At 37.3% G+C, this 19,253-nt stretch overlaps 1 protein-coding gene across 1 annotated transcript in view; it reads left to right on the top strand.

The window, feature by feature from the left end:
* PPIL4 (peptidylprolyl isomerase like 4) overlaps positions 1-19,253 on the top strand; it is a 40,904-nt gene that overhangs the window by 7,897 nt on the left and 13,754 nt on the right. The window contains exons 5-11 of the mRNA XM_019967570.2: positions 295-437; positions 4,191-4,287; positions 5,056-5,172; positions 10,738-10,862; positions 12,339-12,405; positions 13,857-13,968; positions 18,423-18,519. Coding sequence (XP_019823129.2) covers positions 295-437; positions 4,191-4,287; positions 5,056-5,172; positions 10,738-10,862; positions 12,339-12,405; positions 13,857-13,968; positions 18,423-18,519 — 758 coding nt within the window. The remainder of the gene's footprint in view (positions 1-294; positions 438-4,190; positions 4,288-5,055; positions 5,173-10,737; positions 10,863-12,338; positions 12,406-13,856; positions 13,969-18,422; positions 18,520-19,253) is intronic.

The raw sequence follows: 19,253 nt of genomic DNA, 5'->3' as shown, positions 1-19,253 counted from the left end.
ACATTCCCATTGGAGTAGATGCTTTTTTTCCTCAGAGTTTACATGTGAAAAAACTTGAGATTTGGTTTGTTCAAGTATTTTAAACAATTAAGCATCTGTGTATTTATTGATATTTTATGTATAAACTTTGTGCCTTTCGTTTAGTAGTAGTAACAGGTGGGTGAGAAATACCAGTAACAAGTACTAAATGCAGTTAATGTAGAGTCTCTTGTAACTAACAGTAGTTTGATTTATATATATATATACACACACACACGTATATATTTGTATTTATTAAATGTCTTTTTTATATAGTTTCTTATTACAACAGGAGAGAATCTGGATTACCTTGATGGTGTTCATACAGTGTTTGGTGAGGTGACAGAAGGCATGGACATAATTAAGAAAATTAACGAGACCTTTGTTGATAAGGACTTTGTACCATATCAAGATATCAGGTATGGTTACTATTTATTATTAGAATGTACTACAGTGTTTTAATATGTGATGTTTGCCAGATAATGGGGATGGCATACATAGGACTGGTTTTTGGATAATTCTAAAATGTGAATTAATTGGAGACTGCGTGGGCACAGGAGGGCCTAGAGGAGCTATCCCACGTTGAAGGTCAGGAAGGGTGGCAGTGAGGAGATACCCCTCATCCAAGGTAAGAAGCATTGGCTGTGCTTTGCTGGAGCAGCCGTGAAGAGATACCCCACGCCCAAGGTAAGAGAAACCCAAGTAAGATGGTAGGTGTTGCAAGAGGGCATCAGAGGGCAGACACATTGAAACCATACTCACAGAAAACTAGTCAATCTAATCACACGAGGACCACAGCCTTGTCTAACTCAATGAAACTAAGCCATGCCCGGGGGGCAACCAAGATGGGCGGGTCATGATGGAGAGATCTGACAGAATGTGGTCCACTGGAAAAGGGAATGGCAAACCACTTCAGTATTCTTGCCTTGAGAACCCCATGAACAGTATGAAAAGGCAAAATGATAGGATACTGAAAGAGGAACTCCCCAGGTCAGTAGGTGCCCAGTACGCTACTGGAGATCAGTGGAGAAATAACTCCAGAAAGAATGAAGGGATGGAGCCAAAGCAAAAACAATACCCAGCTGTGGATGTGACTGGTGATAGAAGCAAGGTCCGATGCTGTAAAGAGCAATATTTCATAGGAACCTGGAATGCCAGGTCCATAAATCAAGGCAAATTGAAAGTGGTCAAACAAGAGATGGCAAGAGTGAATGTCAACATTCTAGGAATCAGCGAACTGAAATGGACTGGAATGGGTGAATTTAACTCAGATGACCATTATATCTGCTACTGTGGGCAGGAATCCCTCAGAAGAAATGGAGTAGCCATCATGGTCAACAAAAGAGTCCAAAATGCAGTACTGGGATGCAATCTCAAAAAGGACAGAATGATCTCTGTTCGTTTCCAAGGCAAACCATTCAATATCACAATAATCCAAGTCTGCCCCAACCAGTAACGCTGAAGAAGCTGAAGTTGAACGGTTCTATGAAGACCTACAAGATCTTTTAGAACTAACACCCAAAAAAGATGTCCTTTTCATTATAGGGGACTGGAATGCAAAAGTAGTAAGTCAAGATATACCTGGAATAACAGGCAAATTTGGCCTCGGAGTACAGATTGAAGCAGGGCAAAGGCTAATAGGAGCTGACTGTGGCTCAGACCATGAACTCCTTATTGCCAAATTCAGACTTAAATTGAAGAAAGTAGGGAAAACCACTAGACCATTCAGGTATGACCTAAATCAAATCCCTTATGATTATACAGTGGAAGTGAGAAATAGATTTAAGGGCCTAGATCTGATAGATAAGAGTGCCTGATGAACTATGGAATGAGGTTCGTGACATTGTACAGGAGACAGGGATCAAGACCATCCCCATGGAAAAGAAATGCAAAAAGGCAAAATGGCTGTCTGGGGAGGCCTTACAAATAGCTATGAAAAGAAGAGAAGGGAAAAGCAAAGGAGAAAAGGAAAGATATAAACATCTGAATGCAGAGTTCCAAAGAATAGCAAGAAGAGATAAGAAAGCCTTCTTCAGTGATCAATGCAAAGAAATGGAGGAGAACAACAGAATGGGAAAGACTAGGGATCTCTTCAAGAAAATCAGAGATACCAAAGGAATATTTCATGCAAAGATGGGCTCGATAAAGGACAGAAATGGTATGGACCTAACAGAAGCAGAAGATATTAAGAAGAGATGGCAAGAATACACAGAAGAACTGTACAAAAAAGATCTTCACGACCCAGATAATCACGATGGTGTGATCACTGACCTAGAGCCAGACATCCTGGAATGTGAAGTCAAGTGGGCCTTAGAAAGCATCACTACGAACAAAGCTAGTGGAGGTGATGGAATTCCAGTGGAGCTATTCCAAATCCTGAAAGATGATGCTGTGAAAGTGCTGCACTCAATATGCCAGCAAATGTGGAAAACTCAGCAGTGGCCACAGGACTGGAAAAGGTCAGTTTGCATTCCAATCCCAAAGAAAGGCAATGCCAAAGAATGCTCAAACTACCACACAATTGCACTCATCTCGCACGCTAGTGGAGTAATGCTCAAAATTCTCCAAGCCAGGCTTCAGCAATATGTGAACCGTGAACTTCCTGATGTTCAAGCTGGTTTTAGAAAAGGCAGAGGAACCAGAGATCAAATTGCCAACATCCACTGGATCATGGAAAAAGCAAGAGAGTTCCAGAAAAACATCTATTTTTGCTTTATTGACTATGCCAAAGCCTTTAACTGTGTGGATCAGAATAAACTGTGGAAAATTCTGAAAGAGATGGGAATACCAGACCACCTGATCTGCATCTTGAGAAATCTGTATGCAGGTCAGGAAGCAACAGTTAGAACTGGACATGGAACAACAGACTGGTTCCAAATAGGAAAAGGAGTCCGTCAAGGCTGTATATTGTCACCCTGCTTATTTAACTTCTATGCAGAGTACATCATGAGAAACGCTGGACTGGAAGAAACACAAGCTGGAATCAAGATTGCCGGAAGAAATATCAATAATCTCAGATATGCAGATGACACCACCCTTATGGCAGAAAGTGAAGAGGAACTAAAAAGCCTCTTGATGAAGGTGAAAGAAGAGAGTGAAAAAGTTGGCTTAAAGCTCAACATTCAGAAAACGAAGATCATGGCATCTGGTCCCATCACTTCATGGGAAATAGATGGGGAAACAGTGTCAGACTTTATTTTGGGGGGCTCCAAAATCACTGCAGATGGTGACTGCAGCCATGAAATTAAAAGACGCTTACTCCTTGGAAGGAAAGTTATGACCAACCTAGATAGCATATTGAAAAGCAGAGACATTACTTTGCCAACAAAGGTCCATCTAGTCAAGGCTATGGTTTTTCCTATGGTCATGTATGGATGTGAGAGTTGGACTGTGAAGAAGGCTGAGCGCTGAAGAATTGATGCTTTTGAACTGTGGTGTTGGAGAAGACTCTTGAGAGTCCCTTGGACTGCAAGGAGATCCAATCAGTCCATTCTGAAGGAGATCAGCCCTGGGATTTCTTTGGAAGGAATGATGCTAAAGCTGAAACTCCAGTACTTTGGCTACCTCATGCGAAGAGTTGACTCATTGGAAAAGACTCTGATGCTGGGAGGGACTGGGGGCAAGAGGAGAAGGGGATGACAGAGGATGAGATGGCTGGATGGCATCATTGACTCTATGGACGTGAGTCTGAGTGAACTCCAGGAGCTGGTGATGGACAGGGAGGCCTGGCGTGCTGCGATTCATGGGGTCACAAAGAGTTGGACACGACTGAGCGACTGATCTGATCTGATCTGAAGAATCTTTATAATAGAGAAGACCATTACCCTACTGATTATAATTGCTTATGTTGGGAGGAATTACTAATTCTTTAGGTTTTTAAAGAAATTCAGATTATTGAGAGAGATGACAAGATTACTAAGATATAGCTATTCATGTTATATCTTAGCATAATGCAGAGAATTAATATATAATATCAAGCAATCAAAAGCAATGACACTAACTGTCAAAGTATATCCTAGTAATACCCTTGTACAATAAAATTTAAGAGCTTGTGGATTTTTTTTTTTTGGCATTAGGGATACTTAAGATATTTGTTATAATTCTTATAAAAAGTGAAGCATGGATTCTGAAATAATATGAATGTAACATTTGACTTGGATTTATTTTGTAAGGATAAATCATACAGTGATTTTAGATGATCCATTTGATGATCCTCCTGATTTATTAATTCCTGATCGATCACCAGAACCTACAAGGGAACAACTAGATGTGAGTCGAGTCTTCTTATGATTGAATGTACATACGTATTAACGTTTTGCACGGATTTTGCTTTTTACCTTTTTAAAACTTATTTCTCCAGAATGATTATCTTGCTTGATCAGTAATACTAAGCAAAGTTTGCAGTTCTTTTTCTCTTCCATAGAGACACTCATTTTTCTACCTATCTTTTCCCTAATATTCTTTATTTAGTTTCTGTTCCACCAGAACAGTCTTGGCTCTGGATACAAATACCTTGGGGAAATAGTTTTCTTACCTCTTAACTCTAGATAGGAGTATAGCTTTAAGACTAAATTACATTGTCAGCTTGTGAGGGAACTTTTCAACTGGGGACACTTTTGAGCCAGGCTGGAATGCAGAAATTTCTGTGGCATAGTGGAGACTTCCCCTCAGATATTTTAAGGTGTAAATTTCTGCTTAATGAGACTTCCTCAAAGCTAAATTTATCTCTATAGTTAGGGTTTAATCCTTAATTTCTAAGATCATTTATCTTCTGTGTTGAGCATTTACTTGGGTACCAGATAGTTCTTATATAAATGTTTATTTTGATTTAAAAAAAATTAGAAGCCTAGTTTAGCCCATATTAATGAATTAGCTTAAATCAGTTTTCAGAGATTTATATGTTTGTTTCACATTTGTGAAACAAATCTTTTAACAAAGTTGATGGAACTAAGAATAAAGCATAATGTCTCATGTTTCTTAGATTTATATATATATATATATATATATATATATATATGAGTAACTTCTGCCTTACAGAGTGGTCGAATTGGAGCAGATGAAGAAATTGATGATTTCAAAGGGAGATCAGCTGAAGAAGTAGAAGAAATAAAGGCTGAAAAAGAGGCCAAAACTCAAGCTATTCTACTAGAAATGGTAAAGTAATTACTTTGTTCAAATAGTTATTCAGCAGGGTGTTCAATACATACTCATTGTGAGTTTATTCCTGATTTTTTGATAGTATTAAAATATTAGAAATTTAGCTCAGAGTTCTTTTCTGGGTTAAATTTGATAGGACATCATAACACATATGAAAGGAAACAATTTGGTTCTACTGTCAGTGTAGTGTCAAATGCATTTTAAACACATGGGAAATGGGTATCTAGTTTATATTAATTGGATTTCAGTTGCTTATACTTATCAGCCATGAAATTAAAAGACACTTACTCCTTGGAAGGAAAGTTATGACCAACCTAGATAGCATATTGAAAAGCAGAGACATTACTTTGCCAACAAAGGTCCATCTAGTCAAGGCTATGATTTTTCCAGTAGTCATGTATAGATGTGAGAGTTGGACTGTGAAGAAAGCTGAGCGCCAAAGAATTGATGGTTTTGAACTGTGGTGTTGGAGAAGACTCTTGAGAGTCCCTTGGACTGCAAGGAGATCCAACCAGTCCATTCTGAAGGAGATCAGCCCTGGGATTTCTTTGGAAAGAATGATGCTAAAGCTGAAACTCCAGTACTTTGGCTACCTCATGCGAAGAGTTGACTCATTGGAAAAGACTCTGATGCTGGGAGGGACTGGGGGCAGGAGGAAAAGGGGACGACAGAGGATGAGATGGCTGGATGGCATCACTGACTCGATGGACGTGAGTCTGAGTGAACTCCGGGAGTTGGTGATGGACAGGGAGGCCTGGCGTGCTGCGACTCATGGGGTCGCAAAGAGTCGGACACGACTGAGCGACTGAACTGATCTGAGTACTTATCTCAGTTTTAAAGTTTCTTGGACTGAATTTTAAGTATTATAAAGAATAATGCTTTGTATATCTCTAGTATTGAGATTAAATAATAAAATAGTAATTATAGGATAAAATAAACCTGGGCAGAAATTGAACACTCTAAAATGTACTCCTTTTCTCTTTTACTAGCAATGTGAAATCATTTGGGAACAGTTATTCAGTACATGATTATTTCACCTACTAGGCTTTTTTTCCCGTTTCTTATTTTTGTGGAATAGATACACCTTTCATGTAGTAGATCATCAATTTTGAAATGGATAGCTAATAATTACGTTTTTATTACTAACATCATTTTATGTAGTAGTGCTTTTCAGATTCCTTATCTGTTTTAAAATCTGTATTAGCATCACTAGTCTGAAGGAACAAATATTAAAGACTATAATTCAAGAAAACTTTACTGAATTAAAAAAGTTAAAAATGCACAGTTTAATGAACATACTGTGTTACCTGAGAATTCTGACCCAGAACAGTCAACACGGAGACAAACTCTAAGAAAATTATGGACTTAAAAGAAAAATCTTTTGAACACCTGGCAGCAAAAGTAAGTGATTTACAAGGGAAAGAACATTAGATTATCATTAGAGTTTGAACAACAAATAATAGAAAGTTTATGCCAGAATAAAAGGGTTTAACATATTCCATAAACTTGTTATTTTCAGAGAATTTCAAATTTACAGAAAAAAAAAAAAAATAATGCAGAGAACTTCTATGTACCTTTTACTCAGGTTCATCCTTTTTTTCTTTTTTTTTTTTGGCCACACCACATGGCAAGTGAAACTATGAGCCATGCCATGTAGGGCCAGCCAAAATGGACAGGTCGTGGTGGAGAGTTCTGACAAACCATGATCCAATGGAGAAGGGAATGGCAAACCACTTAAGTATTCTTACCTTGAGAATCCCATGAACAGTATGAAAAGGAAAAAAGATATGACACTGAAAGATGAACTCCTGAGGTCAGTAGGTACCCAGTATGCTTCTGGAGAAGAGCAGAAAAATAGCTCTAGAATGAAGAGGCTGAGCCAAAGCAAAAACAATGCCGAGTTGTGGATGTGACTGGTGATAGGAAGTCAAGTCAGATGCTGTAAAGAACAATATTGCTTAGGAATTTGGAATGTTAGGTGTATGAATCAAGGTAAATTGAAAGTGGTCAAACAGGATGGCAAGAATGAACATTGATATTTTAGAAATTAGTGAACTAAAATGGACGGGAATGGGTGAATTCAGTTTAGGTGAGTATTGTATCTACTACTGTGAGCAAGAATTTCTTAGAAGAAATAGAGTAGCCATCATATTCAACAAGAGTCCGAAATGTAGTACTTGGGTGTAATCTCAAAAATGACAGAATGATCTCTTGTTTCCAAGGCAAACCATTTTTACAGTAATGCAAGTCTATGCCCCAACCACTAATGCCGAAGAAGCTGAAGTTGAATGGTTCTATGAAGACCTACAAGACTTTCTACAACTAACATCAAAAAAAGATGTCCTTGTCATCATAAGGGACTGGAATGCAAAAGTAGGAGGTCAGGAGATACCTGGAGTAACAGGCAAGTTTGACCTTGGAGTAAAATATGAAGCACATCAAAGGCTAACAGAGTTTTGACAAGAGAACGCACTAGTCATAGCAGACACCCTCTTCTAACAACACAGGAGACAGCTCTACACATGGACATCACTAGATGGTCAATACTGAATCAGTTTGTTTGTTTCTTTGCAGCCAAAGATGGAGAAACTCTATAGAGTCAGCAAAAACAAGAGGGGGAACTGACTGTGGCTCAGATCATAAACTCCTTATTGCCAAATTCAGACTTAAATTGTCTGAGGAGGCCTTACAAATAACTGAGAAAAGAGAAATGAAAGGCAAAGTGAAAAGGAAAGATATATCTATTTGAAAGCAGAGTTCCAAAGAATAGCAAGGAGAAATAAGAAAGCCTTCCTCAATGATCCATGCAAAGAGATAGAGGAAAACAATAGAATGTGAAAGACTAGAGATCTCTTCTAGAAAATAGAGATACCAAGGGAACATTTCATGCAAAGATGGGCACAAGAAAGGACAGAAATAGCATGGACCTGACAGAAGCAGAAGATATTAAGAAGAGGTGACAAGAATACACAGAAGAACTGTACAAAAAAGATTTTCATGACCCATTTAACCATGATGGTGTGATCACTCACCTAGAGCCAGACATCCTAGAATGCAAAGTCAAGTGGGCCTTAGAAAGCATCACTACAAACAAAGCTAGTGGAGGTGATGGAATTCCAGTTGAGCTATTTCAAATCCTAAAAGATGATGCTGTGAAAGTGCTACACTAAATATGCCAGCAAATTTGGAAAACTCAGCAGTGGCACCTGGACTGGAAAAGATCAGTTTTCATTCCAATCCCAAAGAAAGGCAATGCCAAGAATATTCAAACTACCACATAATTGCACTCATTTCACACGCTAGCAGAGTAATGCTCAAAATTCTCTAAGCTAGGCTTCAGCAGCATGTGAACTGAGAACTTCCAGATCACGCTGGATTTAGAAAAGGCAGAGAAACCAGAGATCAAATTGCCAACATCAGTTGGATCATTGAAAAAGCAAGAGAGTTCCAGAAAAACATCTGGTTCATTGACTATGCTAAAGCCTTTGACTATGTGGATCACAACAAACTGTGGAAAATTCTTCAAGAGATAGGAATACGAGACCATCTGACCTGCCTCCTGAAAAATCTGTATGCAGGTCAGGAAACAACAGTTAGAACTGGACATGGAACAACAGACTGGTTCCAAATTGGGAAAGGAGTTCATCAAGGCTGTCTGTTGTCACCTTGCTTATTTAACTTATATTTAGAGTATGTCATGTGAAATGCCGGACTGGATGAAACACAAGCTGCAATCAATGATTGCTGGGAGAAATATCAATAACCTCAGATATGCAGATGACACCACCATTATGGCAGAAAGCGAAGAAGAACTGAAGAGGCTCTTGATGAAAGTGAAAGAGGAGAGTGAAAAAGCTGGCTTAAAACTCAACGTTCAAAAAATTAAGATTATGGCATCTGGTCCCATCACTTCATGGCAAATAGATGGAGAAACAATGGAAACAGTGAGAGACTTTATTTTCTTGGGCTCTAAAATCACTGTAGTTGGTGACTGTAGCCATGAAATTAAAAGATGCTTGTTCCTTGGAAGAAAATCTGTGACAAACCTAGATAGTGTATTAAAAAAGCAGAGACATTACTTTGCCAACTAAGTTTATCTAGTCAAAGCTATGGTTTTTCCAGTAGTCATGTACAGATGTGAGAGCTAGACTATAAAGAAAGCTGAGTGCCGAAGAATTGATGCTTTTGAACTGTGGTGTTGGAGAAGACTCTTGAAAATCCCTTGGGTTGCAAGGAGATCAAACCAGTCAGTCCTAAAGGAAATCAGTCCTGAATTGGAAGGACTGTTATTGAAGCTGCAATAGTTTGGCCACCTTATGTGAAGAACTGACTCATTGGAAAAGACCCTGATGCTGGGAAAAATTGGAGGCAAGAGGAGAAGGGGTTGACAGAGGATGAGTTGGTTGGCTGGCATCACCAGCTCAATGAACTTGAGTTTGAGCAAGCTCTAGGAGTTGGTGAAGGACAGGGAAGCCTGGCGTGCTGTAGTCCATGGGGTCATTAAGAGTCAGACACGACTGAGTAACTGAACTGAACTGAACACGGCAAGTGTCTTCCTTGACGAGGGTCAAACGTTTACCCACTGTGTTGGGAGCACAGTCTTAGCTACTGGACCATGAAGGAAGTCCTCCCCGCCCCCACCTTTTTAAAAATGTGTTTATTCACGAGGAGACACTTCACATGATAATCTTGCCTGAAATCATCTCTGAGAATTTTTTAATATATGTATGAAGGAATATTGTTTCCCCATCTAAAGGCTCATGGTAAATACAGTTTTCTCACAATGAAAATAACACCATCATTAAATCATGGTTTTATCTCACTGTCACCCTCTCGAGTTCTTCAGTAGAATGCGGTTTGCTTGGTTCATTGTGGTAGTTGACTATGAAGTTAACTTTGGTTTGCCTGAAATAGAAGATGATATGTGAGGTCAAAAAGCTCAAAACTGTATCCAGGAATTGGTGTTCCATACTGCACAATAATGTGGAAAAGAATTGAGCATTACTTACGTAAAAGGCTAGATTCAATATAACAGTATTTCAAAAGTTTAAAAACAAGCAAAACTAAATATATGTTAGGGATATATACCTGTGTGGTGAAACTAAATCTGTAAGAGAATGACCAAGAAGAAAAACCGAAGGCTCATTTGTGGTGAGAGAAGGATAATGGAATCAGGGAACATTTTACTGGTAGTTCTTAGGCTGGTTGGCACCATGGGGTCTTTTTATTTTCATGCTACTTAATTTAGATACACTTTTTGTAAATTCTTTAAAAAATAGATCAAGTACTTGAAAAAAGAAAAAATAGACATAAAACTGGGACTCTAAAGCCAGTAGACTTGGTAAATTTCACTTTGTGTGAATACCATGCTTGTTACTGTTACTGCCAGGAAGAGTGGAGTTTTGAATTTTGAAATATGTTTAGATCTCTTTCCCAGAGCCCACAGTTAATAATGTAAATTTAGATATTTTAGGGAATCAGCAATGTGGGCTAACTTCATGGTATTTATGATGGAAATGAAATAAAGGAGTTGATTTATATTCTTGTTTATTTATCATTTAGGTGGGAGACCTACCTGATGCAGATATTAAACCTCCAGAAAATGTGCTATTTGTTTGTAAATTGAATCCAGTGACCACAGATGAAGATCTGGAGATAATATTCTCAAGATTTGGGCCAATAAGAAGGTAGTTTTTAGAATTAGTGAAAGATTTAGAGAAACTAGGTATTGGTGGTTTTCTAATGACATTTTTGATGAGTCTGAACTATAGATGAAATTTATACTAGTGAGTTTTACATATGAATATGTTGGATAGTAGGGAAGAAAACACGTGTGTATGCGTATGTGTAGATATGTGTGTGTGTGTGTTATAAATTGAGTGATTTTCTTAGAACACATACATTTCAACTCTAAAACAGGAAGTGAATAAAACAGTGTAAGTGTAGTTCTATAGTATTTTCAAAAACCTTCTTTAATATTTTAAATGTTTATCTCATTTAAATTCTCCCTAGAATTTCCAGCAACTTATTCCAAAATTAATTTTAATCTAAATTTTCTAAAATTTTTCTTTTGGTTAATTTTGCCTGTGTTATTAATGCAAAAGTTTTGAAGCTAGTATTTCTTTGAGAAAGGGAAGTATTTTATAATTGATTAAAAGTATGTTTAGAATTTCTTTTTATTTCATGTTTTTTCTTCTGTGAAGCCATTCTTTATTATTCCTATTGAAAGAAAAATTTTTCTCTACAAGACTACCTGACTTTATTTTTCCACTCACTGATGGTAATCATCTTTATAAAAAATTCTTATGCTGTTACATCTTATTTTTATATTGGATGTTATATACTGATTTCCTGCTAAGGAATATGAGAATTAACCTCTGTTTCTATCCTACCCTGTTCATTCTCCCTGCCTGCTACTTTGGTTATGTCATAACTTTGGTTAAGTCTTTGTTCAATATTTACATTTTAATGTGGACTTAACATATTGCAACAGCTGAACCATGTGCTGTAATGTGATTGCTTTTCCTTTCACAATTTTTTTTTCCTCTCACAATGTTTTATATCCCTGTTTCATATCATGTTTTTAAAACGAGGCTTAAGATATATGAGCAAAAAGGGTTAAACCAATTGCGTTAAATTCCACCTTACTGGCTTTTCACTTGGTTATTAAGATGGATTGGTTCTATGTAATAGTTGTACTTATGGGATTAAATTTGAGCCTTGTTTATATTAAAATTAAAAAAAAAAACAAATCATAAGTTTACTAATAACATGCATATATATATAAATGTGTGTGCATTTTTCTGTAGTGACATTAGATAATCTATAATTCATTTGTATTTGACTAAAAATAAATTATGATTTAAAAGAATTTTTAGCAGTAATTTCCCTTTGCTAAAGAAAAATTAAATATTTTTATCTTGTTCTCCAGTGTTTTAGGAATTTAGGATTATAGGCCTGTATAGGGCATACATAGTAGAATCTAGAAAACTTAGTTACTAGACAGGTCAATTATTTTAGAAAATAATTATTATTTAAGATATTTGAAGGAATATAATTCTGTGAATTTAACTTTGCCTTTTAATAATTGGCTTATTTTGTTTTTTACTTTTGAGAAGTAAGAGTGAATGCTCTCTCTTTCTTTTTCCATACTTACTTTCAAGTTGTGAAGTTATCCGGGATTGGAAGACTGGAGAATCCCTGTGTTATGCTTTTATTGAATTTGAAAAAGTAAGTCATAGTATAGCTATCTTAAATTTGTATTTTTTGTTGTTGTTGTTCTATGGTGTTAAAAAGTGCGAAAATGTAGAGAACTTTTTCTGGTCTGTAAGATTAGGAAATTAGTTTGCTTTTTCTTTAGCAACTAAGAAAAATAACTTTAATTATATTTGAATAGAGAGTAAGTTTAATATCTGTTAATGTTAGTATATGTACTTTTACTTATTTTGGGTTCAATATCAACCTGTGTGAATGTATCTAAAACTTTTTTAAAGTTTTAGGTAAAGTCCTTCACATTCTATAAATAAGTTTTAAGTGATATTTAGGTAGATATAATAATTGAGTAGTAGAAAGAAAACTAGTTTGAGTGTTATTATGATCTAGATATTAATTTGAACTCTGTCATTGACCAACTGTTTTTTGATATTTGGCAGTTTATTTAGAATTCTTTTTTCTAGGCATTATTTTCCTTATAAATAAAATTTGAGATTTGGATTAGATAGTACTTTCGAGATCTATAATAGGAACGATAGCTTTTATTACTCAAGTAATTTTCTTTAAGCAAGTGTTATGCTCTCATTTAGGTCTCATAACTCTGAGACAGGCACTATCCTCCTTTTCTAAATAAGTAAACTGGGACACAGAGTGGTAACACGACTTGTTTGAAATGGTGCACCTAGTTAATGTCATAGCTTTCTGCTGTTTTATTTTCAAAGAAATAGTTAATAACTCAGTTAACACTCTTTGCTACAAGTATTAACTACCCATATTTGTAAAATTGTTCAGATTGAAAGCATTGTAAATACTCATATATTTAGTGTAATTCTTAAAAAATCATCAAATTTAAATGTGACTTATACAGTGGCTACAAATATTTGTATTCTAGTTCTTCTCTGCACTTTTCTTCATCTGATAAATAAATACCAAAACTGTTACTTACTCTTAGGATTTGAACTTAGATATGTCTGGTGCTGTTCCTACTACTTTGAGCCATTATGCTAGGCTATGTTATTTCTTTTTGTAACTTTGGACTGATGTATGTCCAATAGTAGCTCATCCTAAATTATAATTGTTCCAAAGTATTTGTCACATACCTTCTGTATTTCAGGTAATAGGTACTGCAACAGGCCCTTGGGGTTAAAATGTATACTGGAGGGTTGAGGAACACAGACACATAACAAATTATACCTAGACACTGTGTCAAGTGCACCAGAAGTAATATTTACAAGGTACATTGCTATCAGCAGAAAGGAGATCTCTCTACCTTTAGTTTGCTATGAATGTTTTTTTCTCATAGGGTTGTTATCAGAGTTAATTGAGGTAATAGATGCAAAGCATTTGGTGCATAAGTATTCAAAGTTTAGTTTTAGTAACAAGGAACTTTTTGTATTTTCAGTATTTATTCTGGCTGCAAACATCTTTTCCATAAAGATTTATGCTTGAGTTTTTATAATTACTCTCAGGAAGAAGATTGTGAGAAAGCATTCTTCAAAATGGACAATGTACTTATAGATGACAGAAGAATACATGTGGACTTCAGCCAGTCTGTTGCAAAGGTTAAATGGAAAGGAAAAGGTTTGTTGTTCATCTTTATTTGTTTTTGTTTTGCTTTGCATTCTTGTGTGTGTGTGTGTATCTCCTTTGACAGTGCTATTAATTAGAAATGTTCAGAGATGTAACTCCTGCTGTTTGATTTTATGTAGCTGCTTTCTAGTGTCTAAGGTGGGTAGAGTGGTGTGGGTGTTTGTATTTTAAACTAATGAGGAATATATTTACTACATTTGACTTTTTATAAATCACTTATAATTACCCATTGCAGACATGACATGTTTCCTAAGTAATTATTATGACTTTGGTGGCTTGATTCCTCTAGATGCAAAACTTTCTTTTGGCCACACCGTGCGGTGTGCAGGATCTTAGTTCCCTGACCAGGGATCGATCCTGTGCCCTCTGCAGTGCAAACAAGGTCTTAGTCACTGTACTGCCAAGGAAGTCCATGATGCAAAGGCTTAATTCTTCCTTCTAAAGTTTGTTTGCTTTAGTTGTTATATATATATAGCTCAGATGGTAAAGAATCTGCCTGCAATGCAGGAGACCCGGGTTTGGTCCCTGGGTTGGGAAGATCCCCTGGAGAAGGAAATGGCAATCCACTCCAGTATTCGTGCCTGTAGAATCCCATGGACAGAGGAGCCTGGTGGGCTACAGTCCATGGGGTCACAGAGAGTCGGACACAACTAAGTGACTAACACACACACACACACACACACACACACACACATACACACACACGGTACAAAATTGAAAAGATCAATGAAAAGGAGGTAGAACAAAGTTTCTTCCACTCCTGCCCTCACCCACCCAATTTCCCTTACCAGAGGTAACCACAGCTACCTGTTTCTTTTGTAACCTTCCACATATATTCTTTGAATATATCTAATTATACATATTTATATATATATATGCTGCTGCTAAGTCGCTTCAGTCATGTCCAACTCTGTGCGACCCCATGGACTGCAGCCTACCAGGCTTCTCCATCCATGGGATTCTGCAGGCAAGAACACTGGAGAGGGTTACTATTTCCTTCTCCAATGCATGAAAGTGGAAAGTGAAAGTGAAGTCACTCAGTCGTGTCTGACTCTTAGCGACCCCATGGACTACAGCCTACCAGGCTCCTCCATCCATGGGATTTTCCAGGCAAGAGTACTGGAGTGGGGTGCCATTGCCTTCTCCATATATATATACATGTAAAAAAAAGAAAGCATAACTGTTAGTCACTCAGTCATGTCTGACTCTTTGCTACCCCATGGACCATAGCCTGCCAGGCTCCTCTGTCCATGGAATTCTCCAGGCAGGAATACTGGATGGGTAGCCATTCTTGCCTGGAGAATCCCAGGGACAGAGAAGCCTGTAAGCTGCCGTCTGTGGGGTTGCGCAGAGTTGGACACGACTGAAGCAACTTAGCAGCAGCAACAGCATAAGCCATTCCTTTCTCCAGGGGATCTTCCCGACCCAGGGATTGAATCTGGGTCTCCTGCATTGCAGGCAGATTATTTACCGTCTGAGCCACTTATTTGATGTTTAGGATTTCATTTCATGTTTTCCCATTTATATAAAATATATTATATATGTGTGTATGTATATATATATATAATTGTCTCCTTTAAAAAAGAAACACACACATATGTATGTTTTCTCCTTTAGTAAAGGAAAACAAATGGCTGCATGCTATACATTAGTGTTTCCGTACCTTGCATTTTTCATTTAACAATATATCTAAGAGATAGTTTGTATCAGTATATAAAGGAACAGTTTATTCTTTTCAGTGGCTGTGTAGTATTTGATTGAATTGTGTATCATAATTTATTGAACCAGTCCTGTTAAAGTACAGTCAAGTTTCTAATCTTTTGTTCTTCTGTGTACTATGTGCTATTCCTATACATACTGACATTCCCCACAAATGCATATATATGTCAAATAAATTCCTCCTAGTAGTAGCATACAAAACTTAGGTAGAATCTGTGTATACTGAAATAATATGGGTTTTTGATCACTGATGCAGTGTGTTTAAAAGATTTCACTTTGGCAATTATTCACTATGTAATGCTAAATTTTACTAGGAATTCTAGGATTATTTTCTTTTTCTGTATAACACTCCATTTCTCATGGTTCTTATGAATGTTTTCCCCCACCCACATGTGATAATTGCAGCTTTGTGGTCAAAAGAATCAAATAATTGTGGTCAAAAGAATCAAATAAGTACATTCAGGAAACATAGACAAACACTGACCTAATGCATTATGGTTCTGGTCCCGAAGTACTGCCAAGTAGCTCTTCTGTGGAGCTGGTTTCCTGGAAAGCTAATTTAATTTTGTCATTTGGGATACATATGAAACAAATATAATTCTTCATTACAGAGAGGGAACTTGAAGCAGAATCTTGTGAAGTGATTTACCTAGGGTCAGGTTTACCCAGATTTAAACCAGTCCTGAATCTAAATTTCTCTCTCAATTTTCTTTTCTTCCTAACCCATCTACCCACTTTAGAAATAATACTGCCTTCCTAAGTAGGTTCAGTGTAGTTTATTTACAGTAAAATGTCATAGGAGACATGCTTCAGTTTCTTGTGTGCTGTCATAAACATGTAATTTGTTGTTAATCTCAGTTCATGTTGAGATAATTTTATGTATTATGTTTTCACATTTAAAAAATTGAGTGGTATCCTATGCCCTGGGCTTCCCAGGTGGCTTAGTGGTAAAGAATATGCCTACCATTGCAGGAGCTGCAGGAGACTTGGGTTTGATCCCTGCGTCAGGAAGATCCCCTGGAGGAGGAAATGGCAACCCACTCCAGTATTCTTGCCTGGAGAATCCCATGGACAGAGGAGCCTGGCCGAGTACAGTCCATGGGGTCACAAAGAGTTGGATATGACTGAGCGACTGAGCACACATCCTCTGTACCATTCACGGTGCTAAGTACTTTTACATAATAGCCTATGTGGTGATTCCAACAGCTCTGTGAAATGTTAATATTATTTTCAGTTCCTAAGTGAAGAGCATTTCAGAGAATTGAAGTTTCTTACCTACAACTTCTCACTGGAGTCAGAATTTGAATCCAGAATTTCTAACTTTAATCTGTTGCTCCAACTGTACTTCATCCATGGTGAGACTCCTAATGGCAAGCACATGGCAGATGCCTTTTCAGTGATGAAACCATGCCTATTTGTTACAGTTACCAGTATTTTAACTCTTTATGGTTGTTTGTTTCACATTTATATGAAACATTGTCTACTGGCTATTTCTGTTTCCAGAGCCTGAAATTGCCAAATAGGTTAATCTTGTCTTTGATGCTTACCCCTCTTTTTACTGTTTTTCTCTTTTGTTTAAATACCCTAGTGACAGTCAAGGAGTATATAGGTTTCTCAGTCAAAACACTTGCGTACCTCAAGTTGGCTTTATTTGCGCATGCAATCTTGGACCCTTCTGTAGCAGGCCTTCCCCTCTGGAGACATTTCCTCACAGTGGTTGAGGGGGTGGGTCAGGCAGGTTAGTCAGCAGGTCTAGGACATAGACAGGAGCTCGATCCGCATCTGATAGAGACTAGGTTTGAGAGTAGAGAGGCTACATGGAATGCTCTCTGCTTTCATGCCCTGCTGTGGTAGGCCAGTTAACAATCCTGTTTTTCTGAAGAAAGTGTTAATTTCATTTTTGGCCCTTGGAAACAGTAAAGGTGCTCTTAAGAATTTCAGGGCAGAAACAGTTTATCTTTGGTGCTCTCTTCAACCCTTTCCTCTCACATCTCTTTAGTGAAAATCTGTACATTTCCTGCTGTCCCCTATTTGTTTGGTGCTCTGTTGAGATTTTGAGCACCGTCTCTTGACAAATTAGAGATCTTTAAACTCTCACTTCTTCTAAACATATAAGTCTCTCAGATCTCAGGTACAAGTCCTAAGCCCTCAATTTCCTTTGGGCCTAATGTTCTCATAGACTTAATGGCTCTACTTAAACCCTGCATTATTTTCCAGTGGTTGTATTCTTTGTGTAATTTGGGATTTGAAAATTTGGTGTTGTAATATTCATATATATCATTAGGGGGCAGCATATCACTACCTAACTAAATGGATTTCTGATTTCAGTTAAAATACTGGTGAAGAATGAATTACCTTGGTTCTTTTGTTTTCTTCTCAGCCTTTTATATCCTCTGATATATGTGCTTAGTTGCTCAGTTGTGTCCAACTGTCTGCGACCCATGGACTGTAGCCCACCAGGCTTCTCTGTCCATGGGATTCTCTAGGCAAGAATACTGGAGTGGGAAGCCATTCCCTTCTCCAGAGGATATTCCCAACCCAGGGGTCGAACCCTGGGTCTCCTGCATTGCAGGCGGATACTTTACCGTCTGACCACCAGGGAAGCCCCCCCACCCCCGCCTTGATATATATGCCACTTATAAAATAGTTCTTATGTATACCTCTTATAATTGTTATTCTTGATTAATCAGGTGATTTTTCTAAGCTCTTTTTTCTTTTTTAAATAGGTGGGAAATACACCAAGAGTGATTTCAAGGAGTATGAAAAAGAACAGGATAAACCATCTAATTTGGTTCTGAAAGATAAAGTAAAGCCCAAACAGGAGTATCCTTCACAAGAACTAGTTGGTCCGTATGTGTTGACCTTCTACTCTGGAGAGTACAATGTGATACTATCTTATGAAAAGACGATAGAAAACATGGCACCTGAATCCAGATGCTCTGTGATGAAATCAGTTTCTCTCTTTTCACCATTTTATATATGTATACTTTGTTTTTCAATATATTCTTTGTTGTGGGGAGAAAGTTAGGGTTGAGAAATTTTAAGCCTAATTCTTTTACTTCCCTACACTTAGGTTAAGGTTACCACTTATTTTCAGAAGATCTGCAGGTAAGGGTTGTATTTTATATATATAATCTTAATGTTTTAAATTTCTCACAGAAATTTATTATAGCTAAGCTAAACCCTTTGTAGTGGTGGTGTTTAGTCACTAAGTCATGTCCGACTCTCTGTGACCCCGTGGACCGCAGTGTGCCAGGCTTCCCTGTCCCTCTTTCTGCAGGATACACTGTCAGTGTAGCAACACATATTTATTGCACTCCTACTGTGTGCAAGAGTTGACCTCTATAGGATTAAAAAGAAATCCAGAGACTTGACTCTTTATAGATTTGTCCAAGTTTTAGGTTGAGACAAGTAAGAAGCAATGAAACATACTTTTCATATGATGTCATTTTAATTTGTTCATTGATACTCTCATTATAAACCTATCACTCCACACGTGGTTATTTCTTTTGCAGTTCTTTCTGGTGAGTGGTTTCTTTGTTTCCTAGTTTCTATTG

The sequence above is a fragment of the Bos indicus genome, chromosome 9 (assembly GCF_029378745.1).
Source record: "Bos indicus isolate NIAB-ARS_2022 breed Sahiwal x Tharparkar chromosome 9, NIAB-ARS_B.indTharparkar_mat_pri_1.0, whole genome shotgun sequence".
Lineage (NCBI taxonomy): Eukaryota > Metazoa > Chordata > Mammalia > Artiodactyla > Bovidae > Bos > Bos indicus.
Note: the sequence above shows the minus strand (reverse complement) of the source record. Positions and strands in the feature narration are given on the sequence as shown.